This window comes from Fusarium poae, chromosome 4, assembly GCF_019609905.1.
Source record: "Fusarium poae strain DAOMC 252244 chromosome 4, whole genome shotgun sequence".
Lineage (NCBI taxonomy): Eukaryota > Fungi > Ascomycota > Sordariomycetes > Hypocreales > Nectriaceae > Fusarium > Fusarium poae.
The window spans coordinates 1,374,687-1,400,742 of record NC_058402.1 but is presented as its reverse complement, the minus strand read 5'-3'; the positions used below and the strand labels follow the sequence as shown (position 1 = coordinate 1,400,742).

The 26,056-nt window shown below is 48.1% G+C and overlaps 5 protein-coding genes across 5 annotated transcripts; 3 read left to right on the top strand and 2 right to left on the bottom strand.

Annotated features, from left to right (window-relative positions):
* Window positions 1-337: 337 nt before the first annotated feature.
* On the bottom strand, window positions 338-3,933 carry TOF1 (Topoisomerase 1-associated factor 1; the record flags this gene model as incomplete). Its single annotated transcript, XM_044854944.1, has 3 exons — window positions 338-1,362; window positions 1,411-3,799; window positions 3,859-3,933. 3 exons carry the CDS (start codon window positions 3,931-3,933, stop codon window positions 338-340), a joined length of 3,489 nt encoding a protein of 1,162 aa, XP_044702257.1.
* A 372-nt stretch (window positions 3,934-4,305) lies between these two features.
* FPOAC1_010554 (uncharacterized protein) lies at window positions 4,306-5,323 on the top strand (the record flags this gene model as incomplete). The annotated part of the gene is made up of 2 exons (XM_044854943.1): window positions 4,306-4,434; window positions 4,493-5,323. 2 exons carry the CDS (start codon window positions 4,306-4,308, stop codon window positions 5,321-5,323), a joined length of 960 nt encoding a protein of 319 aa, XP_044702256.1.
* An 8,129-nt stretch (window positions 5,324-13,452) lies between these two features.
* On the top strand, window positions 13,453-15,038 carry FPOAC1_010553 (uncharacterized protein; the record flags this gene model as incomplete). The annotated part of the gene is made up of 3 exons (XM_044854942.1): window positions 13,453-14,084; window positions 14,133-14,270; window positions 14,324-15,038. 3 exons carry the CDS (start codon window positions 13,453-13,455, stop codon window positions 15,036-15,038), a joined length of 1,485 nt encoding a protein of 494 aa, XP_044702255.1.
* Window positions 15,039-17,512: 2,474 nt separating this feature from the next.
* FPOAC1_010552 (uncharacterized protein) lies at window positions 17,513-18,757 on the top strand (the record flags this gene model as incomplete). The annotated part of the gene is made up of 3 exons (XM_044854941.1): window positions 17,513-17,822; window positions 17,978-18,624; window positions 18,683-18,757. 3 exons carry the CDS (start codon window positions 17,513-17,515, stop codon window positions 18,755-18,757), a joined length of 1,032 nt encoding a protein of 343 aa, XP_044702254.1.
* A 798-nt stretch (window positions 18,758-19,555) lies between these two features.
* Window positions 19,556-22,519, bottom strand: FPOAC1_010551 (uncharacterized protein; the record flags this gene model as incomplete). Its single annotated transcript, XM_044854940.1, has 6 exons — window positions 19,556-20,255; window positions 20,308-21,544; window positions 21,596-21,967; window positions 22,023-22,087; window positions 22,141-22,268; window positions 22,334-22,519. The coding sequence occupies 6 exons, from the start codon at window positions 22,517-22,519 to the stop codon at window positions 19,556-19,558; spliced, it is 2,688 nt and encodes an 895-aa protein (XP_044702253.1).
* Window positions 22,520-26,056: the final 3,537 nt, after the last annotated feature.

Genomic DNA, 26,056 nt, shown 5'->3' with positions numbered 1-26,056 from the left:
TAGCTATATGAGATTTCCGGAGGATATACCATTATTTTTGATTACACTACTTGCATAGCACCAGTATGGAGAGGACGAACATATTGGACAAATATATACACCAGGCTGTGCTAATAATACGCTTTAAAATTGCCGGTGACATAGAGACTACGAGGATATCAACGATCCCATAACTTCGTCAGAGGGAATTGATGGACAACTAATATTCAATATATTCTATTTTCATGATAAGGTCTGATGGTATCGTTAATTAATCCAACCTTATGCAATGCTCTCGGCATATATTCTACATATAACACGACCCGCTCAAACGCCATTGTCTCCCTCAATGCTATCCCTACTCGTCATCGTCGTCATCGTCCATAACGAAGGGACCTGCTCGAGCTCGAGGTCTTCGGGAAACAACAGGTACGTCGTCGTCTTCATCTTCATCCTCATCCTCGTCTGCCTTGCTGTTGTCCATTCCACCCATTTGCTGGTCCTCACTAGGCTGTGTTTTCTCCTCACTCAGACGTCTCCTCTTTCGACTCTCGCCATCACTGCCATCTGGTAACGTTCCTCCCATCTCCTCATCTTCGAGAGTACCATTCATTGCCTTGCTAATAAAGTCCAAACCAGCGTCGTTCTCGTTTTCATCCTCGTCTTCATCTTCATCTTCATCTTCGTTATCTGTGCTAGCATTCGAGTCTTCTTCACTACTTGATTCACTTTCAGTAGCTGCACGCTTTCTCGGGACCTTTTTCGCAGGCTTCTGCTTTGCAGCGATTCCCGCAGCAATCAACTTGACTGGTGCACGTTTTGCTTGCTCGCGTTCTTGGGCAAAGAAAGCTTCATCGGCCTCCGAGTCGGTTTCGTCGTCTTCCCTGCTAACATGCTCTGTTGATTTGTATTTCGCGACTGTTGCCCTCCGGCGTCTAAGAATCTCTTTACGCCTTGCTTTCTTCTCCTCCTCGGTGAGTTCTTTCCGGGGCTTTCTTTTCCTGGGCGATTTCTTGGGCTGGCCATCATCGTCGATGACTTTGCGCACTGTAGGGCCACTGATCTTGTACATTCCACCGTCATCGGAGCTTTCACCGTCGTCATCGAAGGCTGCCTTTTGTCGTGGAACATTTTTGCGTTTTAGCTGGTGCTCTGCGAGAACGCCTTCCTCGAATGTTGGTGGGTTAAATTCGGCTTGGTTGATATAGTGGATGGCATCTTTGAGAGCATCTGCCGACACTTCTGAAGATACAATCCAAACAGATTCAGGCGTCTCGTCCGCGGCTGAGCCCAACAGTGTAATACCAGTAAGGTTCATCAGAAGTCGCATATGAGAGTTCTTGAACATGGCAGTCCGGCGGTCCTTATCATCCGGGCGAACAACTGAGTTTTGTTAGTGAATGATACATCTCGAGACTTGAATAGACTTACAGAAAATAGGTGGTGACTTCGATCTAGACTCTACTGGTTGTGCTTCTGAATCCTCTTCCGGATCCTCTCGCGGAGGTTCAATCGATGCCCTTGCCTCTTCAGCAGCTGCAAAGGCTCGACGTTCGCTCTCGACCTCGCCGAGAATCTTCTTGATCCACGTAATATGGTCTGCTTGATTCTTGTCTAGCATAGCACCCACCACGATGGCAATTTGGCGGTCTAATTCTTCGGTGTTCTTGAAAGCCAACTCAGCTCCAGGCTTGGCTTTGTTAACTGCGGAGACCGTTTGTCTTTCATAACCGTACTCGAGGAAGAAGGCGGTGCTTCCTGTCTTGCTGAAGAGCATCTCTACGAGTAGCTCTGGGCGTTGCTCGAGCTTTTTGAAGCATTTTCTGAGGATTTGCTTCACTAGCTCTTCCCACTCCTTGAACATACTAGAAGACTTGTCAAGCGCAGCCTGACCCTTGATCATATTGTAAAAGAGATGAATAATGTCCACGCGGAACAACATTACGCTGGCTTCCGACTTGAAGGCTATACGGTAGAAGTATCGGTGAGCTCGCTTCAGTTGTGCATCGGTCAGATCACGGTAGTATTTCGTAAAAGTGACGAATGTATCAACCACATTTTGAGGTGTGAACCGGTTGGCAAAACGAGAAAAGTCGAACTTGCGTTCTTTGGTGCTCTTCTCAGCGGATTCAGCGTCATTGTCTGAGCCGTCGTTCTCGTCAACATCGTTTTCGAGGCCTGCAGCATCTTGTGCTGCCTTCTTCTTTCGTCTAGTGCGCTGCCGCGAACGAACTTGCATGTCGATGTTTTGTTTAGAGTACGATTCGAGAATACGGAGAAAGTGGTGTACGAGTTCCGTGGCAGCGTCGAGATAGTTGAAGCCTTGATCTTTGTAGTTTCTGATGATGTTAGCAATTGCGTCGTGGGTTGCCTCTTCGTAGAACAGACGGCTGAGCACGTTCTCAGCGATCTCTTCGTCGTCTTCATTCCCTGACGCAGACATTTCTTGAACAGTAAGAAGAATTTGGGTGAAGCATCGCATGATGGCTGTTAGTTCATTCCAGTCCTTCATCTCAATTGACTCGTGCAGGGCTCTGGTAAGAGTGATGAACATTTCCTGGTCAAGAACACCCGCGATAAGATTGAAACTGCTGACATCCTCGCTTGTGTTTTTTCCGGATTGCTTCTTTGACTTTCGTCTCATGCGCTCGGCTTCCAGGAACCACGACACCAGATAGAAGAATTGGCGACGATGATAAGGCATGACATGTGGTGCCTCCCGATCGATTGTCTTGCGGACATGTTGGAACAGAGGGTTAAAACCTGAGTCGAGGAACTCCTCCACGAACGATCGTAGCTGGTCGTAGGCACGAGAGTTTAACTTGGCTGGTAGTCCGAGATCCTTGTCATCCTTAGTGGCCTTTCGTGGACGACGAGGAGGCCGATAAGTCTTTGAGTTATCCATTTTCTGGTTTCTTAATGACGCATCGGCCAGCGCATCCTGCCCTGAAAGCGATGACATCTTGCCGTCCTCTCTCTTCACCCAAATCATTGTACCAAATCGGTTGTGACGAGTGGGACCCTTTCGGTTGTACGCCTTCAGCATAGACTCTTCCTTGCTCATCATGCTAGCCAGTTCTCCAGCCTTAGCCTTGCTCAGTTGTCGCTCGTTCATGAATAGCTTCTCCGAGTCGACTTGCTTCACCAAGTGGTATATAATCTCCATAACAGTCGTATCCTCGGTTCGGAAATCTTCTCCCATGTTGGAAGCAAGGGTCAGGAGCACGAGAAAGATGTCCTGGTATGAAAACGCATCGATAGTAGCAGACCTGGATATCTGAGACTCGTCGCCTTCGTACTTAACGTTAGGTGGAGGCTCTATCATGGCAACATTCCGGAGAAAGAACAAGACAAGCTTGATGATGCCCGAATCACGCTGTGTTCGATCGCTGATTGGAATGGCCATGGAAGGAAGCGCCACTCGCACAGCTGTGTGAAGTATGCGAGCTCCGTCGAAGTTGATGATGGCTCGCTTGTATCCGACTTGCGCCAGCTGCAAAACGGGCATGTGTCGATGGTGGTTGACCGTCATGCGTTCTCTGTCTTTCTCCATAGGCCAGGTAAGGGGTACCATGAGTTCGAAGCAAGCAAGGGCTATTTTCGCTTTGTATTTGCTATCCGTGGCATTTTCGGGCCATGTCGCAAGAATGGGGAGCAAGTCACCCTCGATCAGGTTCGCTTCGTAGATGCATCGCGCAACGTCCATTCGGTTTGTCTTTTCGTCGTAGAAACGTATCCATGATTTGAGATCACGGATGACAGCAAAAGCGTCATCTCCGAGTTCGTAACGGCCATCGTCTTCGACACTAATACCTCCAAGCTATAATTGAATGTGAGAACGTTGGGTTTCTAGACATTGGGTTTTAGGGGGGAACTTACGGCAGAGACAAGACTGCTGATGTGCGCTCGCACCTCGGGGTGCACAATATCTGTTGACCCGTCTGCCAACTCCATGATTATGTATCGATAGCAGCAACAGGCAAGAAACTGTCTGTCTCTATTCACATATCGTGGGGGTTGTGCTGCCTCGACAACAGAGAAAACAACCAGTCCCACCACTACCTATGTACTTTCCCGACGCGCTTAGACGCGTCTCCGAAAACGTGTTTAATTAACGCGAGATGGGAACGGAGCTGATAAGATAAGACAAGACATATCTCTCGGCAATTGATAAGAGGAACCGCCGGCTCGGAGCCGAGGTTACCCGCAACATGATGGAATGAGCCGTCCTACTAACATCCCCACGGGGAACTTATTAAAAGTGAGTGGCCTCGAATCGAATCTTGTCTATTGTTTCTCTGAATTTCTCTTCATAATCTTTAAAAAATGGCTGCCTCAATTCTTCGAATGCGCTCCTTAGCAACTTCGCGCCAAGTGCGTTGCTTCAGCTCTTCACCTCGCCAATATGCTGCAGCAGAGGTTAAGAAGCTTGGTGTCATCGGCGCTGGCCAGATGGTGAGTTGCATGTGAAAGTCATTGTCTATATCAGTTTGACTTACAAGCACCACGATAGGGTTTGGGTATTGCTCTTGTTGCAGCTCAAAAGGCACAGGTTCCTGTTACCTTGATTGATACAACAGACAAGGCTTTGGACAAGGGAATTGCTTTTGCCGAGAAACTCCTAGCAAAGGATGTCTCCAAGTCGAGAATCACACAGGAGCAGGCTGACAAGGCACGATCTCTCCTCTCGACCAGCACCAAAATGGAGGATCTCTCGTCTGCAGACATGGTTATCGAGGCTGTTCCTGAGCTGCCCAATCTCAAGTTTGACATCTTCAGCAAGCTGGCTCAGATCTGCCCCAAGCATGCTATTCTTGCCACAAATACCTCCTCCATCTCCATCACTCGCATCGCCGCTGCAACTACTACAGACCCTACCGACACTTCTGCTTCATCCCGTGTAGTGTCTACTCACTTCATGAACCCCGTCCCTGTGCAAAAGGGTGTTGAGATCATCAGCGGTCTGCAGACCAGCCAGGACACACTTGATACTGCTATTGAGTTCTGCAAGCGTATGGGCAAGATCACTTCTGTTTCCGCCGACTCCCCTGGCTTCCTCGCCAATCGAATTCTCATGCCTTACATTAACGAGGCCATTATTTGTTTGGAGACCAATGTTGGAGACCGCGACTCTATCGACGCCATTATGAAGAACGGCACAAATGTTCCCATGGGTCCTCTTCAACTTGCTGACTTTATCGGTCTCGACACATGTCTTTCTATCATGAAGGTTCTGTACGAAGAGACTGCCGATTCCAAGTACAGGCCGAGTGTTTTGCTGAAGAACATGGTCAACGCTGGATGGTATGGAAAGAAGAGTGGCAAGGGATTCTATGACTATTAAACAAGAGTACATGTGCTGTGTTATCTCTGAGCGATGGTAATTAGACTCATATTAACCATCCGACAGGTCCTACCCTGCACTGTGGTTAGAATTAGAGTCAAAAGTAAAAAACAATTAAACGATTCGATCACTTAATTTATTCAAACCTAAAGTTTATTAAGAACAATATAAAATGATTTGACATGTAACGACTGCGTACCTAATTGTCGGTACGTTGTGATGTGCCTTTAATCGTGAGTTCTCAACATAGGTAAGTTGCTGATATTCGAGCTCGCAATTAATGTCCTAGTCAGCTTCTGTCAAATTCCCTTTCACACCCAATTGACACCAAATTGAAACTAACTCTTAGTTGAGCCTCGAAATGCATGTTTCTTCACCGCTTGTGTTGACATAGTGGAACGTATGGTCCTTGCTGAAGATGTCTACATCAACCGACCCAAGCTCCCTATGAAACTTGCGCCAACAAGCTGGTGTCTCATCTTATCATACACTGTAATACGCTACACTGGAAATAGATTGGAAATAATCTCAGGACTATGTCCCCTCCCTGTTACTATGCGTTTCGTTATAGTCATGTGGCTAAAGAGCCGAGGTGAATTACCGGAAGTTTGAACAAAGAACAAAGAGGAGAAAGCATTCGACAAGCGCCCGCATGCTCGCTCATGTTTTGATTTAACCGAAAAGTGACAAGATGTTTGAGTGGTGTGTGAATAAAGCGAAAGCAGCTCAGAGTCACCTCGACGTATTGTCTATCACGCGTAGTTGCCGCTGTTGATCAGCTTTCGTTCGTCAAGAACAAGATATATCTATTTTACTCAACTATAATCCTTGGAGGATTTCATTTACCAGGTCAGCCGCCTGACGTGGAGGAAACAATCCGGGCTCTCGTTTTAGTATCAAATATTAATTAACTGGCTACTACTTTAGTTGCTGTATAAACAGACCAAGCCAGGTCCACAAGGCGACGAGGCTAAAAGATCAAAGCTTGAAACAAAGTCAAAGTCACATCATCCAACTGCGCCATCATTTTGAGAGCCTGAAACCGCCCGTTCGCTTGTGCTCGGACATGTTTTTATAGCTTCACTGCCCTTCGTTTGTTTTGTTTCGCATCACATCTCTGTCCACCACTCTGGTGGGTAACTACCTGTCTAGTCCGTGAGCTTTCATCCCCATTCTAGTAACTCAACCGCCGCCAGTTCTATTGGGGTACATCTAGTCTGATACTAAACATTCGGGATGACCGACAATCGTGTATCTTGTTGATCAGTAGACGAAACCACACTGTTGGTGTTGGCGAACCAGATAAAGACGAGGGTAAGAAAAGAAGCGTAATCCCTACAAGGCCGAGGGAGGAGCATGGGCCTTTCGGCCAACAAGCATAAGTCTATGTTCCATATCAGCCATTTAGCGATGCAACGCTGAGCTCTGTATGATCCTCATGTGATCCATTCGATCTTGATATGGTGAGAGAGAGAGGCGAGAAGTGAGAGGCAGTGCAGCTAGACTCCGTCATATATTATCGCGTCAAGAGCCCGCCTGAGAAAAGCTTGCGAGTTACAGGTTTTCACAGCTCCAGATCATCGTATCGACTCCAATGAGGACAACTCGGTCTTGGCGGCAAAAGAAAGTTATGAGACAGATCATACATGTGTACTTACATTGCTGTCGATGCAGGGCTAGTCCTAGGATAGCTCGGACAAGGGTATCTCGTTATCCGCTGTGGACGAGTTGACCTGCAGCACTAGAGGACGAGAAAGGCTGAAACAGTAACGTGCGGAGCGTTTGTTATGTTTTCTTTTTCTTGCCTGCCGAGGATCGACTTTCTGCCATCATGAATCGGGAATGCACCGTTGACTTGTTCCTCCAAGAAGGATATCCCTAAGTCAGACCGAAAGAGCATTGCTGTAACTAGACAGTTGTCTCAACAGGATTCGAGTGCTGTACTTCAGATGTTAGTGGAGGGTACCGCGAGAGCCACATAGAAGCCATTATACTAAACCTGTCCCATTGTCCACACTATAGCATACATACCTCCTGGTGGTCAGTATAAAATCACGGCTGCCAGTCGACTAGAACCTGCAAGATCAGATCCCTATGGCTAAGTGACTGTCTGTAAGAGGCCAGGCCCGACGGACCGAGACGGTGGAGATTATACCGACAATAATAGCTGCAATTCCGCCGCTGAGGAACTGGTTAGAGAGGGATTGTGGAATCTGACTTGTCCATACTGGATGTCAATCCGTATCAACCCAGGCTCTTCTTGGAGGTTTCGCACTACGTACAGTACCATAGTCTGATCGCGCAGGGATCGCATAATGTCGTTGGTTTATGTCACTCCCTGGTCAGACTAGAGTCGCACCTTTGACATCAGAAGCAAAAAAAGGGACAACCAGGAGGAGCAAAGAAAAAAAAGGAAAAACGAATTATGTGCATCAGAAGTTGGCTGTGGATATAATAATATATTTAGCTACCAATCGAATCCTGTTTTGAATTTGAGCATACATATATGTAAATGGTCTCCCCTTTTCCTCGAGACCTTGAACAGGTATTCGCGTATCGTGAATTGGCAGGGTAGGATATTCTAATAAGAGCGTACATACTCACTATTGGTGGCCAGATAAGATTATTGAGTGATCACTGAACAAGGTTACAATGCCAACCAAGAACTGTCAACTTAGGGATGAATGCGACTGGCTGACTAGATGGCTAGGGTCGTGTATCGTGTGGGTTGCAGGATACGAGAGCAACAAGATCCGGCATGGAGAATTAGGTATGCGTGTATAGGATAACATGCCGCCTGCCAGGCTGCCAGAGGGAACGGGAGCCAGGGCTAGTGGGTGATCGATATGGGGCGGTTGGTGGGCCAGAGTAACATTCTCACTCCAGATGAAAATGTATGATCAGCCTTGATGTGTCTGTTAGCTTTTCGAAATTAGTCAATATAGCGAGCATGGAGTAGGTAGGGGTTGAATATCCGGGAGTCGTTGTGTTTTTGAAAACTGCCCAGCTCACAGGCATCTCAAGATAAAGATGGATGTGTATTTTTGCAACCCTGCATCTTGCTTGGCACTTGGATGGATGGCTTGCCGTTTTTTGTTTTCAGTGTAAGCAGCTGCAAGAGTGATGCGATGCAATTCAAGTGTCCCCACGTAGGAGAGCCCTGTCCTGCCAGTCTGTATACTGGGCTGAGATGACAAGCGCGTCGTGGATGTCATCGCCACCACAGCCTTTGCATTTGCGTTCCGTTGCGCAGAATATGGAAAGGTTGTCAAGTTCCGTTACCAAATCAGGGAATTCAGACGAGTAAGAGCAAGGGTGCAATATTATAGCCGGGATAAAGTTCTGGAAGGAAAGAAATTCATATTGTAGCCCTGGTCGACGTGCTAGTGAGACCCATGGCGAGCACGACGTAGCAGGCCGATCAAACAAAGAAAGGCCACAACGTTCGATAGCACATCTGTTGTTAAACAGTGACCATTGGGAATCGAATTGAAGAGGAGTGCCTTGTCTATTGTGATCGTTGAGCACAGAGTTTGGCCACCATCGGTGTTACAGCCTGGTTTTTTCTGCTCTTTGACTTTTGGTTTTTGATTCAGCAAAACTCATATGAACCTTCGTAGGTTGGAGAGCTAGATGCCTCCACTCATCGAAAACAAATAAGACCACGCTCATTCAAGAGTGAAAGTGGATGATCGATCATATCTCCAGATCGCGGATCCTCATCCCCAAGAAGTTCTTGGACAGCCATTCTCGATCTCCAGAGGTAGGCACAGCGATTGAAGACCATGGATTTGTGTTAGAGAGTCCCCATTTGCAAGGAGGCGGGGATGCCGGTCCTGAAATCTGGGGACTAGTGGGGGTGTGTCTGTAACAAATCTCTCATTGCGTTGGTAGTTAACTAAGTGCACATAGTTGCTGTACATGAATTGCTGTCTTGAGATGGCAATCAAATATGGTCTGATTCCATATGACATAAACCACTATAGTGAGTCCTTCATCACGGCACCCTGAGTTCTACGATTGACCCGCTCCCTAGGAATGATATCGCTGTAATCTTGGAATTTCACATCGTAATCGATGCTCCCCACAAGCACATATCCGACAAAGGGTTTGTTCACGAGCTCCTTCACTCCTCAAATAATAATCTGGTATGCGTATCTGCGAGAAGATGCATCGAGCCGACTGGATACCGTGCGAACGGGAATGATGTTCCAGCAAGGACGAAGGTTCTCGATGCCGAGCCAGGAATACTGATTTAAGCAATTGTGCTCGCCACCCAACGACCATCATTCGCTGATGATCCAGGCCGTACCCTGGTCCGGTTGGCGGCAGAGAGCTGTACTGTTCTGCGATTGAAATAGTCGGGCTGCATGTATTGTCCTCAGCGGTTGTATCGCGAGATAGTAGCCTGTACCATGGTTCATCATATCGACCGGTCAATCTGTGGTACAGGTCAACCTTTCCCGCTTGACCAGTATGCCTATTAAGAAAGAGCTCTCGATGACGTATCGTAGTCCACGTTTGACTCTCAGTTAGCCGTCGTCTCACCAACGATCTCTACGGTCAGAATGGTGAATGTAAGTTAACTCTCCTGTGGTCGAAACCCGTAAAATCAAGACCCTCCATGTATCCCTCATCTCAGTTGAAAGTTATTTCAGCTCAAGGACACGAGACACACGATAACATTGTGGATTCCAGCATAGATGGAGGTGGTTTGATTGGGGTTCAAACATAGTATCTCCAGAAATATTTGCTGCCGACCATGGAATTGTCCCTCAAGAGATATGTCGGGATTCGGTCTGTAAGAATAGACTGAAGCATAATTGCAGTACCCGGCCAAACGCTAGACAGGTGGATGCCGGAAACACTGTCAAAGCCTTTGGGTTTTCCAGTTGGTAAAGACAACGGGCTTGTTTCAGTCTCCCATCAAAGTCTCTTTTTCCTTCGCCCTCCTCTCCTTCTTCTTCTTATCGGGACGACACATGGATGCTGGAATAATGAAAAAAATCTCCGTGTAGGAAGCTAGCATCAGTGATGAGGCTTCTCCGATCACGCCGGCAAAGCGCTAGTTCATCGCGGATGGATGTGCTGAAGCTCAGGCCCAGGTGAAGGATGAAACGTCTAGATTCGAGCTTGCCGGGTTATGGCCAACCCCTGATCCTGGCTGTACCGCCACCCGTTAATAGTTTCGCATAAGATGGGGTGCGTGCTGTCTGTCGTCGCCCGTCAGAAGAGGCCGTAATTTTGCGTGTTGTGTTTTGCGTGAGAATGATTGGGAACAAGAAAGAGGTTGCTAGTGAACGAACCGCGTATAGTGCCTAACTTAGTACTAGACACTCAACTTGAGGCTCTGCTGCAACTGCCAAAACAAACTGGAGTAGCCTGTCATTTATTGTCAGGAACGAAACAGGAAGCCCACCTGGCTGCTAAACTTAGATTGGAAGGGATGCATTGTCTAAAAGCAGGAACGACCCAATGATCGGCAATTGGCTGTTTTGATTTCCCCTTTGTGGGTGATTACGTTGGGAAGGAAGGCTTAGTGGACAGCTGCCGCATGTACCGTCGCTGGTTGGTGGCACTTTTACGCCACCAAATCTTCAACCAAGCAATGTCCACTAACGATTCATCAATGCAAGCAACCGGCTACCTCCAACAGGATGTGATAACAATCACCAGTTATGCCTTGGTAGATGCGTTGGTAAGCCACTGGTTTGATGAGGGCTTTGGCATTCAAGAACGTACTAATATACTTTGGCAAAGACCACTATCATCAGATCTGTCACGAGCCACCTCCCCCTTCGTCATGAATGACTACTGTTCTTCCGACGGAAAATTAAGGTTGAATAATCGTGAAGTGGGAAGTTGACTTCCTTGTTTCATCGTGCATTGACCTTTGAGATAATATTAACACAAACCTCAACGACACATCACACGAGGGTTTCCCTTCAAGCTTTGGATGGTCTGAAGGGCACATTGTCCATTCCCAGAAATAGAATCAGTTGTGCCTCTCGACGGGTTTCCCATGCTTCAAAAAAAAGGCTGAAGCCTTTATCTGCGGCATCGCGATTTTAGTGTCACCCAGTTTTGATCTTGAAAGCCTTCGCCACGCATATCGACAGTCCATACAGTACTCGGTCGCAGCATGTTTTTGTCTGGTGGATTAGCGCAGGGTTATCCTTGGATATTTCAAGTGCCGCCCAGCAAGAATTCTAATCTTTTGTTGCTCAGCGTCTCCACAACCTCAACCTCGGAATCGAAGCACAAGGGTCAGTCGAACTTTGTCGAAGAGTCTGCACATTTCCGGCCACTGCTGATGATTGACCCCAGCTGGTTGTCGCCCCGCCTTTCGAATGCCCTCGCATATTAAGAATATCATGTCATGTTTAACAATGTCTTGTTTTGGGCTTCACCCATAGTCTAACTACCAGCTACGTACGTACAGATGTGTGGGTTTGATACGCTGTCTTGCCTCATGTCGCTTCGTACCAACACACGACCCAGCAGCCTTGTTACATATCTCACAGGGAAGAGGACGATCATCCTTACGATCTTCCCATATATTATCCACTTTGTCGCTGTACGATATGTAGGCCATAGGCCTTCCCAGCTTCCGCACCATGTCCCTCATCTCGTCTTGACCATTTTACTCTTCCCTATCATTCGGACAATATCCCTGCACTCTACCTAACTGTGTTTTCACCTCGGAGACCCTTACAATCTTGCAGAACCAGTCTCTGTATTAGATTTTACGCCCTGATCCACATGGGTGCAGCACACCCCACAGACCCCTGCCAGGACTTGATTGGCTCGTTCCCGCTCAAGCCGCGACAACGGTTATGCGCAACATGCGCCAAACCGCAACGTCGACACAAGTTCAAGATGACGAAGGATCAATGCAGTTTTCACAAAAAACCTGGCTGGTGCTGCACCCTTAGCTGTGCTCCATGATCTGTCTGTTGTATGTATTCGTGCCGAGACTTGCTGACAATGGCGGACTGGCACTTTGGGTCTATCATGACCCGTACGTTTGGCTTATTATACATCAGACATGCTTCTGCCCCATAGAAATCTTCTGGCAGAGGTTAACCAGACTGGGTGGTGCCGTCATCTATAATTTTCCGATGTGAAAAGCACCAAGTGACGGTTCTGGAGGCATTAGTTTGTTTCCGGTACAGCTTGCGATCGTCACTGCACATACATCTGGCAAACCCTGTTCGCCCTTCACCAATGTACTATGAGAAGATTGATGGATAAGTCCACACAGATGGCTACTTACTCTTTAAGCCATACTAACGTATAAATACATACATACGCAAAACTACAAGAGAATGGGCGAAGGGCCTCCGATATGGGGCCCTTTTCACAGTACCAACAAGCATAGACGCACAACGCTTCGCTCAGTTGTACGCCGAGTACCAGACCAGATATTCCCCCACCACTTGTTAGTCGTTGCCGTTTCCACTCTTTGTACAGGCCCCAGGGTGCGTTCTGCATGTAGCACCTTTTTTTATTTTGTTTTTCTACACCTTACATGACAGGGAGATGCCTCCCAATTTGACCTTGCTCACACCCCTGGGCAAGGACATGGTCAGCCATGGCCCTTCGTCGACCTAACCCCACCATGAGGTGTGTCCTGGCTTGTCGTCTTGGACTCATATATCCTTCCCAAGCCCGACTTCAAAAATGTATCACGACTCGGATATCATTCCTTCTATCCTAAGTTACATCAACTTGTTCATCTCTTGAGCTGCATTTTATGTGCTTGTCCCTTCTTTTCATCATTCAATCCATTCGTTCAAAGTCTCTTTCGGAACCATTTCTGCCATATCAAACGAATCTCTACATGCTTGTTTCTTGAGGGACCAGGCCTCACTCACATTCCTTTCCGTTTAATTTCCTAAGATTATACTCTGCTACCCGCTCCTTATTGAGCCTGCTCTTTACTCCGTTACTTATCTCGGGAGCGGTTTCAAGCTTTCTGCAACATACCGACCCGTCCGTGAAAGCAGGGCAGAAACATCGAAACTACACTGTGTTGGTTGTACTTGCTCAGCTTACACTGTTTGGTCTCACTACCGTTCCTCCTTATTTAAATCCATCTACTGCTATTCGACCTGCACCTCGTCCAAATGCTTGTTACAAGGCAATACGACACGGAACATAGCCGTTGGCCTTTCAGCAGATACGACCCATCTCGTAACACGCCCAGTCCTCGCATGTCGAACCCTTACGATGTCAATGTCGATCTGCCGGCACCTTCGAGCTGGCAAGGCCATAACTCTGGTCCTTCCCATGCAAGTGGCGGATATTCTCAACCGTACACTTCGCGAAGTGAAGCCTCGCAGCTTTCCCATTTGCGTCAGCCGGCAGAAGACAAAGACAATTCTCTGGGAATCCACATGAGATCTGGAACAGCACAGATATACTCGTCACATTTCCGAACGGCAGACCACAGCGGGGTTCCTCTGTCAGGACCGAAGCAACCGGTACTCCAGCATGATAGCTACGGGATGAAACCCAGCATTTCAGTAACGGAGGAATCTGGTAATGCCTCGCAAGCCGCAACGGCTGTCAGCTTTGCACCTCTGGGTCGCTCAGCATCCGAAATTTCGACTTCTCAGTCGAACCAAGGGGGAAGAGTCAACTCACCACCGGACGAAGAAGACGACCTTGACGAAGATGATATGCTTGACGGTGATGAGAACTCCTCTCAAACTCCAGCAGAGAGGGCGGCTGCTCGGCGCAAGATGAAGCGATTCAGGTCAGTAATCTTTTGTCCAAGTCTCAAAATATGTGCTCACCATATCAGGCTCACCCATCAACAAACCCGATTCCTCATGAGTGAGTTTGCCAAACAGCCTCACCCCGATGCCGCACATCGCGAGCGATTGTCGAGGGAAATCCCTGGTCTAAGCTCACGTCAGGTCCAGGTGTGGTTCCAGAACCGGTATTTCATCCTTTGTGTATATAGTTGTGTGGGTATGGCTAATCATGATTTAGACGTGCCAAGATCAAGCGCCTTAATGTTGACGACCGCGATCGTATGATCAAGATGAGAGCAGTGCCCGAAGGCTTTGATAATGTCCAGGCGCTTCATTCTCCCTATGGCGCAGTTCACGGTATGAGTTCTTCTATGCCATCACCAGGACAATTCAATACCCAGTCGTACGCCCAACATATGATGAGACCTATGATCGTCGACGCTCGAAGGAATGATACACACGAGCATTCTTCACCGACTGGCCTGGCCCCAGGATTCGGTGGAATGGCATACAGCCCTGTTGGTAGCATGGCCAGCTCTAGCTTGGCATCACCACTTTCCCCAGCCCCAAATGATCGATATCAGTATGGCGGTCATTTCTCTACCTCTCTCGGAGGTAGCCCGAGAACTTCACACCCGTTTGGACAACAGCACGGGCTCGGCACCCCTATTGAGATCCATCGTTCAAGTCCTCATCCCATTCCACCACCGTTGCTTCGCGAGTCTTTCTCCCGAGCCAGGTCAGAGTCATCGCAGTCACCACTACGATCAAACATGGCATGGAAAGGGGACGTCGTTGAATACACATACCGAGGGGCGAGCAGCACGAGCCCAAGCCTCTCCGACCGACAACCGCCCTTGTATCAGCCAACGCCGATAAATCACCCTTCTGGAGGCGTCAGTGGCTATGGTGTCACCTCCATTTCCAACACCAGGACACCTCCAGGAATCTAAGCATCAAGGGCAGACATTCAAAGGCGTTTGGAGCTTTAAGTTGCCAATACAAGTGTACACAGTCACGCGGTATTGAACTTTACCCAGATATACAGTACTCATTACAACAGTACATGTTGATATATGACGCATCTCATTGCTCTTGCAAGACACTGAAAACAGTGTGGTAATTGCATTGTTCGGCTTGTTCCTCTGCTCTACTTCTTCGAGGTGTCTTGCCGCTGCCCTATCTGTTGGGTTACTTGCCTATTTGTCTCTCATTTTCATCTTTTTGTTTTGGTTTACATCGTCACTTTTCGCTGGGCGCGTCGAGGAGTGTTGAGCTGGGTATTTTGATAATGATCACGACCCTTTCTTTTGTCGTTTATGGGGTGAGGCAATCACCATGATGATGAGTATCTAAAGCTGGTATTTAGTGGAAAAAACATAAAGGGGATTTACTGGAGGTCAATAGGCGCAAGTGTTTTTTTTTTCATCACTGGGTTTGGTTTTGGGATAGACTGGCTCTTCTCTCCTTTTCAGTGTGCCTTCTTGGAACAAGGTATTAGGATACCAGAAATAGCCTGTTAGGTCGGGACTGGCCCTGGTGGCAGCCTGTATCAAGGTAGTTCTGACGATGATATGTAAAAACCAAAATACTTTGAACCGAGCAACAGTAAAGAAGTGATGACAATGTTGGGCGCCTTATGTATCCCGTTGTGTTGCATGCCAGTCTCATCCGGCTGGGTCTCTGTTGATTTATCCAGATTTGATGGTGAAGAACTTTGAGAAATCGGCCGGTTTGAAGTACAACCTAGCCAACGACCAATTATTAGCTATTGGTCCAAAAATTCAGAGTTGATATATGGGTGCATGCAAGCTCTTTGTTGTCAGACAAGCCAGTTTTCCTTACGGCAGCCAAGTGGTTATCAGTGATGGTCAACATCGGGCTGAAAACAACAAGCAAGGCTGCTAGGTTTACCAGATGTTTGGTGTCATCACAATACAGTTTTGCCGAGAGCATGATCCCGATGAATATCTAAGGACTTACCACACAACATTGTAGAGTAAGGCGATGAGTATGCAAAAGAGGTTTACATCACGGCACATAGCCCGAAAGGGCTAAATTCTTTCCGTTCCTCTACCTGTCCCTTTGATCAAGAACAAAGGAATTAAAGAGGTCAAGACATGTCACTTGCATCAGGTCATCATCGCATCATGGTAGCCGCACGAGGGGCCCTCGTGATGATGGTTTTAGGCAAGGTTACTAAAGTGTGCTCTTGACCACGAATCCCGAATTGTTACAGTCGCGTAGGGTCGAGCAGCTGACAGTAGTTGAGGGATAGCAGTGGTCGTGTTTGTATGGAAAAAAGAGAGGAAATTTTTCGACGAGAGGGTTGCCAACTTAACTGACGAAAAAAGAAAGATCATGTGACTACCTAACTTAGTATGAGCGGGCCTAACTCCACCCCGCTGGAGTGAGCTGCTAGGCGACGGGACCTCGATACAAAAGACGCGTCGCTGAGACTGTCACAAATTGCTATACAAACAAAGAGATGTTTTGTAATCGATGTCAGAAATCAACTTCTTTGTATGGAGTTGACGTACATGAGCTGATACGCATTAAATCCAGAATATTTTATCAGAGCGCGGTAAATGAGATAGCCTGATCCAATGGTGCCGTCCGCATTGGATTACGGGGCTGACACCTCACTGTGACTGACTGTGACAGCGAAGAACTGGTCGTGCTGGTTAATAAATGCAGGAGACGTTCATCCCGGGATTCTTTGTTCTTGGGAGCGGCCAGCCACTCACATTAACGGGCCATGTTCCCGAAAAGTGGTTTGTGAGCCGAAGGCCACTGAAAGCACTGGAAATAGCGGCTTGCCCGTGCTGGCAGGTTCCTGTCTGCGAACCGCTGATTGGTTTCACGGGGTCACCATTTGAAATTGCCTCGCCTTTCAGGCTCAAACTCTGGCGTGAGCACCGAGCTAGTACTATAAGGGTTAGAGTAGAACGCCTTGCCTTATCTCGTACAAGTATCTTTTAGCTCGAGTCGCACCTGTTGTCGCAGAAAGGTGACTTTAGGCGTGTTAACCTTGGCACTGATTATTTAGCAAGATACGTACCGCGTCTCTGCCTCTCCCTCATTCCAAACCCAATACACTCACCACTCAACTCCACACCTTTCGCCCCCGATTCAACCTCTGACAACCAAACCGACCATCGCCTTATTCGACGTTAACCCTCGCTCTACGACAGCGACATTCGCCCATTTCCCTTCGGATCCGTCGATTTCAGATACCCCGGTTCCCAAGCAACACCGCAGCGAACATATAGTCCGTCTGCGCCGCGATCGCCTTTCTCACCGAGTCCCGAGAAAATCCAGTGCCAGTGCATGACGTTTGATTGAAGAGAGCAGCGGAGCGCAGCGACTTTCGGTCGTCGACCGGCGCGACTCTCGCCCACAACCCTCCCTCGCGGAGTCGTCCACGATGTCGTTCCATCCTCAGACTCCCCAGAGCCCATCGCAATTCTCCTCCGGGACCTCGGAGCCCGTGTTGAGCGTGGCAACCTCCATGACCACCACGACCACGCCAACAACTCTGCCGACTCCTGCCCACAGCGTCACCGGAAGCGCCCATCACGATCTTGCCATGGCTGACGATTCACCCCACAAGCGGAAACGCTCCATGGACGACAGTGGTGACCGCGATCAGAAGAAGTTCCATGTCGAGGAAAGCAAACTGGGGATTGAGGACCTGCATCTTGATGTGGGGAAGAAATACCTACTTTGCCAAACTCGTAAGACTCCCTTCACAGCCCTTTTCCCGCTCCCTGCAGCGCCCGGATTCTGGTTCTGATGAGAGCCTTCAATTTCCCCCCATTTTGCGGGCATTATATCATATCATCATGTGATTCCCGCCAGAGAATTCTTTGTTAACATCAATCGTTTCTAGCCCACCCCGAAACTTTGCCGCGCGTCTCAGAAGACTTATATGATTTGTTCAACCTGAATGCACTCGCTGCCGAAGTAGCTCGAGAGAAACCCAATGGAGAAAAGAACGCACTGCGTTCATCCTATACTGGCCATATGAAGCGCTTAGGTATTGCTGGTCACTGGAAAGTGCAAAGGACAGACAAGGACTCCAACGAGAAACCCGACTTCTTTGACATCCTTCACATGCCCGACGAAGATTGGGACAACACGATCGTCAAAGGCCAAAACATCAAACATGGATTATCACAAGCAAGCTTATCTGCTCTTGGACGGTCAGTCACTATGGCCAAGGGTCCTCTGGGCAAGAAGGACTGGGACACATCGGTGCTAGGACTTCAGTCACCCGGCGGAGACTCGAAGCTGCCATCATCGGCAAGGCCTACCGCTCCCAACACTCCCCTAAACGTTCCTGGCGCAGTAGGACGTCTAAAGGCTCAAGGGGCCTCGTCAAACGATCCGAACCGACCAAAGCGTAACGTCAAAAAGAGAACATATGGCGACAGCAGCTTCGAGGGTTATGGCGAAGGCTACCCTGATGACGATACAGCTATGGAAGGAGGTTACTCAACAGGAGAGGGAGAGGGCGGACAGAAGCGACGCAAAAAGGTAAACAAGCCTCAGCTACCTGTCTCGAGGTCTTCAGAACTGACTCAATCTCATATAGAACCCGGGCAATACCTCACCGTACCCAAGCGCGATGCGCCAACAAAGCTACGGCCCCGGTATGGTGGGCGCATGAGGCACTCTGTTAATGCATCTCACGTGCGCCCTGACCAGTCATCGCACACTCTTTTCGAATACGCTCCTCCCGGATCACCCAACGAATTAAACCTCACCGAAAGGGGGTTTGCGGTTTTCTGTTGAGACAGCCACATCACAACACACTGATGCCACTTCTCTAGTCGCGTCCAAGTTTCCCAAACAACTTTTTTCCACCAACTCATCTCACGTCTTCTTGTATACATGCCATACTACGATTCCGCCAGAGACAACACTCCTGAAATGGAGACAGGCGCAAACCCAAAAACATGCGGTCGTCCGTCCTAGGATTCGTAGCGGCGAACAAAAAATCACTGTGCAATTTGCTTTGATAGCCCAGCGGGCTTTATCTAATTTTGGTCTTTTTACTTTCTTGCATTCTGATGGGGCGGACACACCAACTTTGCCGCCCCAACGAGCACGGCGTTCGGACAAAGGAGAGAGGGAGGTTTATGGTAACGGCCGGCCGGTATGTTAATGCGGTCACGAAGGGGAGGTAGCAAGAGCAAGGTAGGTAGGATGGGCATTCCAGGGGGGGTTCAGAAATCAAGGTTTAGTCGACAGCGATTTTCTGATATAAAACTATGCGCTAAAATGCTCAAACCCAATAAAATCTAAATATCTGAAAAAGAATCACGCTTGTTTTCTCTTCTCTCCGAATCCTGTATATCGTAGCGCATGTCTCATTACTTCCGCACACCTTTCTTTCTGTAAATCCCCCAAAGCATGAGTATCGAACAAATTAACTAACATACAATAAAACTCATCGAGAGTCACATTACGCTTGATCACCACCAAAGTTGCCATTTTCAACTGTCGGGTATGCACCAGTAGTCATCTCAGCCCAGCTCCAATCCAGCGTCATAGGCAGAGAGAAGAGGTCTTGTGGGAGGAGTGGTTGTTGAAACGCCGACACTGGCATCCCCGGAGAGTTCATACTTCCTTCGCCGTAGTTCATTGCTGAATCAAAATCGCCGTTCTGATGAGGTTGCGGTACCGGGAACTCTTGTGGCCAGCCAGCCGACATTGCTGATGGGGAAAGATCATTCATCGGTGTATTTATGGAGAACGATCCCATCGAGTCTCCGTTTGAAGGGGGCGACAGCTGTGCTTGCGAAGATCTCCTAGCAGTGGAAGACACAGAAGCAGATCGCACCGATTCTTTGGTAGCGTTTTGCCGGGAGGCAGGTGCACCAGCAGACGGTTTATTTGTTGAGTCCTGGTTCTTGCGCTTACGTCGAGAAGACTGCTCCTTTTCAGCCTTGTCGATAACAGCCTTCGCTATGCGCTCGAATTCGGCACAAATGCCGAGCATTCGGTGAACACCTCCTTGCTCAGCCTCCTGTCCAAGCATAGAGAGGAAGGTGACGACGATGTTCATGAGTCGGGTATCCGACTTTGCCCTGGGATCAAGAGGGTTTTGGAGAATGTTTCCAAACAAGGTCACCAGTGCAGAGACAGGGAAGTAAAGAATCATCCTAAAGGTGTATGTTAGTAGACTGTTTCCGTGAACGAGACTAGATGACTTACCAGACACAAGCGAAATCACCCTGAGGCACATACTTCAGCAAAGAGACAGAGGCTCGTGCTGCAGCTGTGCAGAGTGCCGCCGACGAAAAGACACGCGGGTTGAGAGGTCGGGCATTCAAGCCCTGAATAGCATAGTTGGCCAATCGACTGGTCCAGTAGCCGTGGTGGACCGACATGCGATGGATGGTTGTAAGACAATTATAGTATGTAAGGTGCAACATGACAACGTGAAGAATTAGGGGCGTGTGAGAGGCATTGATGTCGTGTTCAGGGCGATAATCAATGGGAATGCTGTCCTTCCACTCCTCCAGCTTTTGATCCAACTCGCCTATAGTGTTGAGTAGTTCACCGTCGGATTGTTTGGTAGCTTGGACAGAGTACAGCCGCTTGTAGACCTCGCTCTCAATGGTAGCAAACTCGCACATAACTCGGAAGAGATTCATCTTGCCCTTGCCATCAGCCAGTGGGATATTGCCAATGTTATCCGCTGGATCGGCGTCTGGAAGCTCAACATTCATGTCATCATCGTCCTGGGCGGGAGGACGACCGGCTCGGAGACAAAGGTCTTTATCGAGCATGTAAGCGATCCAGAAGACTCTCTTACGCTGCTCGATCTCGATAGGGTTCAGGTTGAATCCGGTACCGCGTTTATGAAGACCAATGCTCTGTGCTAGACGCATCGCCGCTGAAACCAGTAAGAATGTAGGCTGCGGGTTGGGTGTTCCTTGCAAGAACAGAGCCATGCCAAGAAGAGCCTGGACGCTTAGCAAATCAGTGTTGCGCATAGTCAGCTCTGGGAAAACGCCAATGGCGTTCTTGAGGTAGCCCCAGGCCTTCTCGTCCTCGTCCTGCGGGACAAGATTGCTCATAACACGTAGACGGTGGGCGATAGCAAGTGCACAATTGAGACTTGCCCACCACCCAGATCCCTGGTACGGCTCCGACGAGTACTGCATCTGCACCAAATGCATAAAGGTTGGCTGATGAAACAGAGGGAAGATGCAGTTGAAGTTGTCAAAGTAATCCTGAAGTAGAGACAGGGCTTCAGTCTTGGGAGGCAAAGGCCGGAAGATTGGGCGCTGGAATAGATCGCCAAAGACCTCAGGCTTCCAGTTGGTCCACTTGTGGTCGTCGACAGAAATATCCGATATAGTCCGTTGGAAAGAGTCGTCGCCGGTCTTTGAGTTCACCCACGAGACTCCCTTGGGCGAAAAAATAGAGAAGCCAGAAGATGAGCCTGTTACAGGTCAGTGAGTAGTACTTGATATGGTGCGAATTGGTGACTTACCGATGTATCTAGTCTCTCCGTAGTTATTGGTCACTAGAGAGCACATCATCTCTGATAGAGCCTCTACCTCCTCTGGCTCTTCTGGTTTCACCTCTTCTCCGTTCGCACTTGTTGCTGCAGCTGTTGGCGGGGCCGTCGAAGGAGCTGGCGTTACTGACTTGCGCTTCTCGTCCTTAGTGATTGAGTTGGGTGAAGTCAGTGAGCTCTGAGGAGTCAGTGCAGCTCCGTCTATAGCAGAGGGAGCAGAAGTAGAGTGAGTCGGAGAGGTTGGTCCGGATCCAACAGCCATTGACGCTTGCCTTGACTTTTGTTGCCGTTCCATTAATCTCTTCTCCAAAGCGCCCAAATCATCATCATCCTCGTCAAGGAGCCCTGCAGATGATAGGTGAGTTTTTTTGCCATGATCAGGAACTATGCGACTACTTACCAGACAGCCTTAGGAGATGTTCCATGCGATTCAAACGGTTCTCAAGACCCTCGATGTACTTTGCACTTGGGATTTGTAAGCAACCATTATGGCGGACTGGCATATATGGGTGACATACCCTTTGGGAGGAGCGCGCTTCTTCTCTACTTGAGTAAAGACACATTCGGTCTTGTAGTTGATGCAGTGCGTACAAGACGGCATTTTGCCATCGCACTTGATCTTCTTCTTCCGGCACATATCGCAAGCCTGTGAAAATCCCAATCAGCACTCATAATCCAGGAGCTTTGCGTCTGCTCAAGGCTCATTCATACCCTAGCAATTCTCCTTCTCTTTGGGTCGTTGGCATCTTCAAGCATCATGGCCGAGTCGTTAAACATCTGAGCGGCTATTTCGGGGTGCAATTGCGGTATGCCGTCGTAACTACCAAAGACCTGTGGTGGCGGGTGGTTCATGATGGGAGGGGCCATGCCCGGGACCTGGAAGGCCATATGATCCATCTTGTCCGAGATGGCAGTCGAACAATTCGCCAATTAACGTATAGTATAGTGGTGGAATAGAGTAGAGTAAAGTGGTCGACGATCGGGGTGCGCAAAGCGGCGCGAGCGGCGTATCGATTGTGTAGGAAGAACCCTGCGTACGATTCGATAGCAAGAGCGAAAGATGGGTCGAGCGACCGGTGCGGATTGGGTGGTGTGTTGTAAATTAATTATCTATAAGTAGATCATGGGGGTATTGTAAAGTGACGCGCAAAGAAAAGTTTGTAGTAGTTGTATGTAGTAGATGCGTTTGTGTGGAGAGTGTAGTTGCAGTCGCAGTCGCAGTCGCAGTCGAAGTCAAAAGGAAGGTCAAGTTTGGGGTAAATCGCAGATCGGAGACGGCGGGATCGCTTAAAGTTATGATACAATAAGAGTACAGTAGAGTAATAGCGGCTGACTGGCGGCCTGGCAAGGTTGCAAGGGCAAACGGTTAGTTAAACGAGCCGAGGGCCAGAACAAGGAGACAAGGTCGACAAGAAACAGTGGCCAGGACCAGGGCGACTAATGACTAGGTAGGTAGCCGAAGTCGTAACCCAGTACTAGACCGGAATGAATCTATGACAATCACTCACTCTCTCTCTCAACTGTCAGACTCGGAGTCGGGGGTTTTTTTCTCTCTCTCTCGCTCTCTCAACGTGACGGAGACTGATGAGGTGGGGTGGCGGAGTTTGGCCTTTGGTGTGACAAGAGGCTTCTTGGCGGGTACAAGTACCGTTCGTGGGTTGTTCTGCAGGCGTGGCGTAGCGTGGTCTGTTTAGCGTCCAAGGTTTAAAGAAAGTACTAATTTTTGGGCTCTTCAGAATCAAGGAAAGTAAGAAAGGAAAAAGGAAAGAAAGGAAGAAAAAAGTCGCGATGTTGGATCTTGGTGTTGAAGAGAGTAAAAAGTGCACAGAGACAGGCAAGGCAATTGTATTAGAAATCCACCAGGCACACGAATTGAATCAAAAGCATAAACCGGCAAGTCCACTATCCGTTTACCTCGTCTTGCAACGGAGAGGCTCCTCACGTTGGGATCGGTGAGACAGAACAAGTCGCAGGGAAGCCCAGAACTTAATGCGCGGGTATTTGTTTCGAATCAGGGAAAGCACCACAAGAGAGACGATGAGTCTGATTCCCCTTAGAGGCAAGTCAACCGTAGTGGTGATTAATAACAATTTAAACGATATCAACCTGCTGAATAAACCTACTAGGTACCTAGTAGTATCAACTAACACGGCCAATCGCATCAGTTAGCGAACTGGACACGAGCTACTGTCTACAGTATTCAACCTCTTCATCAAGTTTCAACACATCAACATCTCAGATGATTAAACTTCGAGCAACACCCACATCAACATATCAACATCTACTCAATGTGATACATACTATCAAATAAACTCGAGCTTCAAATCCACAAGCAACGGGGAGAAATGATCGTCAAAGGACCCCTGAGTACCGGCATCCACAACCCACTTTCATCCTTCCATCTACAATATAATACAGCTATACTACGGGCAACAGTCAGAACCCGGATGACTTGAATGTTGTTGTAAACTCCGCAATCCTTGTGTCACTGACTCGATCAATCCAGGGTGAAGATACGGAGATTCACTTTTTTGTCATTCATTTTATACCTAGTTACTCCACATGTTGCAAGGTCATGGTCTTCTTTCTTCAACAGCAAGACAAGAGACATGCTACAATTCTACAACAAAAACACACATCCGTCACTAATAAATTAGCCCGCTCTCTAAAGCCGCAATTAGCATAGTCTACCTAGGTAGTCTAGGTACATAGTCGCTCCATAACCAAGGGGTTCACAGAGCTTCCTGTTATATCCGTGGGTCTCATATTCTCAAACCCACAGTCCAGCCAAGTCCAGCCCCCAAAAACCCTCAGATGATTTCTCTCATCATCACATCGCATGAACTTTTGGCCACGTTGCGCGTCCTTGTAAGGCTAAAGCAGATCCAAGACGAAAGACGTACAACTCCAAGTTTGACCAGAGACACACACGAAAAGAAGAAGAAAAAGATTCGATCCCCTGATGACGTGTCTCAGACTTAAAACACACAGACGCCGAATAAACCGTTGGAACCTCACCACTGGGAAAGCTACCCGCAGCAAAAGAGCAACCAACCAACCGTTCTGAATTTGTTGATCAACGCCCAATGGCAGCTTCATGTTGGTACTTGGCAGCCCCCATCCCGAATACGTCGCTTCATCCGAACCTGAATAAGAGGGGGCTGTGCAATCCTGAGACACTTTACACATGGCCTTGTCGACCTGAGTGTAACCAAAAACCAACCTGCAGTAGTGTTGGAGAAAGTAACCTCGCCGGGGGTTCCGTATGTAAAGTAAGATCAGCAGCCGTCTCTGATTCTATTCCAGAGCCTCTTCTAAGCGTTGTATGTATGGAAACTTTTGTCAGAATTATTAGTTGCTCCATATACCTAGCATACACTATAGTTGGAAATCCAAAGAGAATATTAGACGAGTACCTAACCCTGTTCTACCGTATAAACTATCATCAATTTCTTGTACCGCAGCAACCTTATTCCCAGATATATTATTACATACATATGTATGAGCACAGATGGGGTCGAACACGCAATTATCATCCTGTCATAACAAAAGGGTCCATCAAAGACACAATTACCGTGTTTCCTCCCTCATCTCTAGACTTTCGCTTATTCTTATTCTTCACCAAGGCCCCTTGTACCTTGCCTCTTGTTGTTTCGGGTCCGCCTCGTATAGTGTTTGATGGTCATGTACCCGATTGTGTGCCGAGAGCCTAATAAGACTCAAACAACTATATCAACTGATACGTCACGGAGAGATTTCTAAGAGCTAGTGTCTTGGAAAAGAACCTTCTAGGCCTTGATGTCTTATTCATGTTCTTGTGCAAATCGTGCTTGAGTTGCGAGATTGCCATTATATACACCAGACTTCTCGCTTGACTTGCCGTTTGCAAAGTTCCATCAAAAGGGCTACTACCTTCCTAGTCCTTGGGTAGCAAAAACTTGTACTCAGTCGGTATGAGGGGCGAAATGGCGTAATCCTGTTCCATATCCTGTGCCAATGCATCCCAACTTTGGGTCCAAGTCCTCCACTAGCCCCTCGCCAGTTCAGGTCGTAAAATCGGAAGTTAAGAATAGAAGAGGGAAAAAAGTTCATAGCAGAAATGGTTGTTAATGAGAGTCAAGAAAGTAACCGATCGTCAAGCGTCGCAAGGGAAAAAAATGTGTTTCGGTTCAATTAGCCCAGCTTCCTCCTTTTGTGGTAACCCCCTACCCATCTTTATCCTTTTCACCTCCGGATCTAAACTCCCATATCTTCAGGTTTTTGTACTTCCGAAAAGAGATCCCCAGTGGTGTCATGACGACCACATTTGAACGCCGAACGAAATGCTTCTCGCGCCACTCGTATATGTGGCCAAGATTGAAATGAAGAGAGATGCAATGACCAAAAGCAGTCATATAGCTGGTGAGTACAGCACCAATGGTGGTACTAAATAGT